The sequence below is a fragment of the Cyprinodon variegatus genome, unplaced genomic scaffold (assembly GCF_000732505.1).
Source record: "Cyprinodon variegatus isolate N-32 unplaced genomic scaffold, C_variegatus-1.0 Scaffold1706, whole genome shotgun sequence".
In the NCBI taxonomy this organism is placed as follows: Eukaryota; Metazoa; Chordata; class Actinopteri; order Cyprinodontiformes; family Cyprinodontidae; genus Cyprinodon; species Cyprinodon variegatus.
Window position 1 is genome coordinate 85136 of NW_015152159.1, and position 4072 is coordinate 89207.

General features: G+C 54.1%; 1 protein-coding gene across 3 annotated transcripts in view; it reads right to left on the reverse strand.

The window, feature by feature from the left end:
- LOC107104359 (zinc finger protein 664-like) overlaps positions 1 to 3985 on the reverse strand; it is an 8721-nt gene extending 4736 nt beyond the window's left edge. Inside the window, exons 1-5 of one of the 3 annotated variants that reach the window (XM_015404351.1) lie at positions 3453 to 3985; positions 3298 to 3352; positions 3042 to 3081; positions 2508 to 2564; positions 2135 to 2427 (exon numbers count right to left, since the gene is read on the reverse strand). In XM_015404351.1, the coding sequence (XP_015259837.1) occupies positions 2135 to 2227 (93 nt within the window). In that variant the 5' untranslated portion in view covers positions 2228 to 2427; positions 2508 to 2564; positions 3042 to 3081; positions 3298 to 3352; positions 3453 to 3985. Of the gene's footprint in view, positions 1 to 1303; positions 1489 to 2134; positions 2428 to 2507; positions 2565 to 3041; positions 3082 to 3297 lie in introns of those variants that run through there. The other 2 variants (XM_015404350.1, XM_015404352.1) reach the window with 2 other exon arrangements.
- Between the last annotated feature and the right edge of the window lie 87 nt (positions 3986 to 4072).

The window sequence follows — 4072 nt, forward strand, 5'->3', positions numbered from 1 at the left end:
CACACACAGCTGTTATTACGGTAGAAGGAGGGCGTTAGCATGCTGTGCACTCAGCTGCTAGCGTAGAGATGAGGAGCAGAGAGCTCAGGCTGGTCATCACAGGACGCCATGTTACCCTGAAATCCCACATGGTCCCAAACCAAACATCATGCAGGGACTTTGCTCTGCTGTCATAGTGAATAGGAACAGTGCTCAGGCTGATGGTGATGTTTCACCAGGACGCACAAGTACGGCCTGGGATCATTTAATCTTTCTATTTACATCCTATCAAAATAAGAGCTTATTTAAAACAAAAGTCTGAGCTGATTGATAGAAACCAGGATAGTGAAAATAAATTCCGGTTTCACTAGAACTTTATTAAAGGACAGATTATTTTATTCTGAGAGTTTATTCTTCATTCATCTAATCGTTTAATGACAATAAAACAGGTTATTTGGTGCAGCTGCTTCAAGCTGCTCATCACTATGATCCAGATTAATTGATGTGTTTTAAGGGTTGGAATTTAATCAGAATAATAAAATCTAACGTCCATTTTTAACAGTAACACAGATTATAATCCAGGCTGCTGGAGGCGCCCCCCCCCTTCTGCAGCCAATGATTATTTGTCCTGTTTGTCTCTGATGGACTGGAGACCTGTCCAGGATGGACCCCCCTCCTCTCTGTCCAGGATGGACTCCTCTCCTGTCCCCAGTAAACAGCTGGACATGGACCTCCCCCCCCCCAGCTTATCCCGGTACCACAGAGTCCACTGGACCCAGAACCAGATCTGGATCTTAGTCCAGAACCGGTCCACCCACCCAGGGTTCTGACCCACTCTGTCGGAACCACATCAAAGACCGCATCATATTAATACCATGATGACGTCAGAACTGAACCCAGAACCGCCTGCTGTTTTCAACTAACGTTCCACCCACCCGCCACAGTTCGGATGGGGCCCAGTGGACCCGGAACCGCGCTGGTCCGAACCAAGATGCCGGTTCTTTGAGGGGCCAGGAGCCTCCGCCAGACTCCATACAAAGTTCGGCCGTTTTAGGCTTTAGTCTCTAAAAGCTAGACTGGAGCTGGGGGCCCGGTTTGGTGACCCGGTTCGGTCAGCGCAGCTCCTCTGGTTTATCTCCGGACCTGTGAAGGGCTGCTGCTGCGGCAGCTGCGGCTCGCTGGATGGAAATGGACCCAGAACCCAATGAATCCCAGGCTGCTAAATTAGACATTTTTTGAACGGAGTCTGGTGGAGCCGCTAGCCGCTAGCTCCGCAGCGCAGCTCAGACCGGGTTCGGTTCTGAGGTTCCGGATCGCCGCTTACCTGAGGATCCGGATCGGTCTGCATCGCTCCGGGTCCAGCACCGATCCTCTGCTCCGATCATCAACCAGAACCGAGTCCGGAGATGGTTCTGGAGCACTTCCGGGTCACCCCGACCCCCACCACCGGGGGGCTGAGGATGAGACAGAACCAGACCCGACCCAGCAGAACCAGACCCGACCCAATAGAACCAGACCCGACCCAATAGAACCAGACCTGACCCGACCCAGCAGAACCAGACCCGACCCAGCAGAACCAGACCCGACCCAATAGAACCAGACCCGACCCAACCCAACAGAACCAGACCCGACCCAATAGAACCAGACCTGACCAGACCCAATAGAACCAGACCTGACCCGACCCAATAGAACCAGACCTGACCCAGCAGAACCAGACCCGACCCAATAGAACCAGACCCGACCCAACAGAACCAGACCCGACCCAGCAGAACCAGACCCAACCCAACAGAACCAGCAGAACCAGACCTGACCCAGCAGAACCAGTGAGGCCATCTTCACCAGAAAGGTTCTGTTTGGATCAGAACCAGCAGTGTCACAGACTCATCAGAACTTTTGGGTCCAAATTATTTGAAAAAGCTGCTGTTTTGATTCTAAAGGTCCAAATGGATCAGAACCGGCTCCATTCCTGTAGAAGGGTTCCATTCTAAACTAACTGGTGCCAGCGGTACCGGTAGCCGGTCGGGTCAGAACCATACCTGAGACATCATAGAACCTGGAAACCCAAATGATCAGAACCAGAACCCAGTTCATCAACAGAGTTTTTATTAAAGTTCTGAAAACAGCGACCCGAAAACAAACAGCTAGTAGAACCCACCCAGAACCGCTCCAGAACAAACCGGACCCGCTGACAGAACCAGGGATGGGTTCTTTGGTTCTGGTGTTTGGGTTCCTGTCCGGAACACGACATGGTTACAGTGATGGGTTCTGGAGAGGCCCGGATCACGGTTCTGGAGACGAACTGAAGCGGGTCAGAACCCAGCCTGGTTCTGAATGATCCACAGGGAGCCGGTTCCAGTGTGAGGTTCTCCAGAACCGACCCACAGGATGGATGTCCCGCCTCCTCATCGCCACGGCAACCTGCAGAGGAGAACCAGTCAGAACCGGAACCTGCGGAGAGAGCAGAGCGTGGTCAGAACCCAACCTGGAGAGCGGGTCTGGACCAGAACCAGAACCTCAGGGTCCACTACCTCAGATCGCCGTGGTAACCGCAGTCTGGATGGACGGCAGCATCGGAACCGGAACATCTGGAAGAACAGCAGGTCCAAATGAGTGCCAGGTTCTGGTCCAGTGGTTCCATCCGGTTCTACAGGGGTGGTTCTGAGGAATGAGGTCCAACAGAACCAACAGGTGGCGCCGTTTAAGGCCCGGAACCAGAACCAAACAGAAATCCCCTGCTTTCATGGAATCAAAGCCTGATGTTCTGGTTCTGACCAGAACCGGGTCAGAACCAGTCAGCAGGAGGCCCTGACTGGGGCGCCCCCTGCTGACTGGTTCTGACCGAGTCCGGTTCTGGAGGTCTGGATCCCCGCACCACCCGGTCCTGGTTCTGGACCCAGCAGACCTCCAGAACCGGACTGGAGGCGGGATCAGATGAACGCTTCGGTCCGTGTTTGTCATGGCGCCCCGCGCTGAGAACAAGCTGCCTGAGGGGGGCGCTACAATTCGGCCTTTTGTTCACATCATCTCCCAGCAGGCCCCGCCCACACCGTGACATCACTCACCCGCTGCCCTCTGTGGGCGAAGCGTCTGCAGCAGAACCACCTAAGGAACAGAGAACATCCGGGTCAGAGGAGGGTGAGGTTCTGGGGCGACCCGCCTGGATCAGAACACGCTTCGGTCCGTTTATGTCACGGCCCCGCCTCTGTGAACAGACTGCTGGGGGCGGAGCTTCAGTCGGCCTTTTATTGCATCATATCCAGGTGGGTCTGACCCCCAGGTACTGCTCTGGGGCTCGGTCCGGTCTATCGTGTAGTTCACCTGTGATATGATGATGTCATTCCACCTGGACCCTCTTCTGATTGGCTCCCATCTCCTGCAATCAGAGTCAGCGGGTTGCTGGAGCTGTGCTCCCATTGGCTGATGCTTCTGATTGGAGCTGAAGCAGCAGAACTTCGCTGGATGGTTATAGTTACCATGACAACGCTGATGACCTCACAGCTGCTCCTTGGTGGCTCCAGGGGGCGGTTAGGGTTAGAGCTAACCTTAACCCGGCTAGCCTCCAGGGGGCGCTCCAGCTGGTTAGCCATGCAGGGCTTCACCTTCGGCAGAACCAGTCCTGTGGTCCAAATGGACCGCTGTCTCCTCATCTCATAGATGTAGATCTATCAGAGTGCCTCCTGTCTAGAAGCGTTCTAGCAGCAGGGTTCGCTGGTTCCGGTCCATAAAAGGACGCGGTTCCTCCGGCCGCATGGCCCGGTCCACCCCGCTGCTGCAGCTAGCAGTTAGCATCCTGCTGGCGGTCCGTCTCTGAGTCCAACAATCAGAACAAAACATTCCAACAAATACCAGCCGAACTGGACCCGAACCGAGCTCATGCGCCCGGAACCGAGCCAGAACCTCCTCCGACCGTCCAGCCAGCCGAACCCATGCCTGATCCAAACCTGCCGATACTGCTGTTTCTTCTTCTTGGGATTCCTGCGGGTTCTTCTTCTTCTTCCTCTTTTCTATCATGGCGGATCGCCACCTACTGTTCATGAGTGTGTAGCAACATTGTTTTACATCTATTAAATTCTATTTTTTAACTTTGTATTCT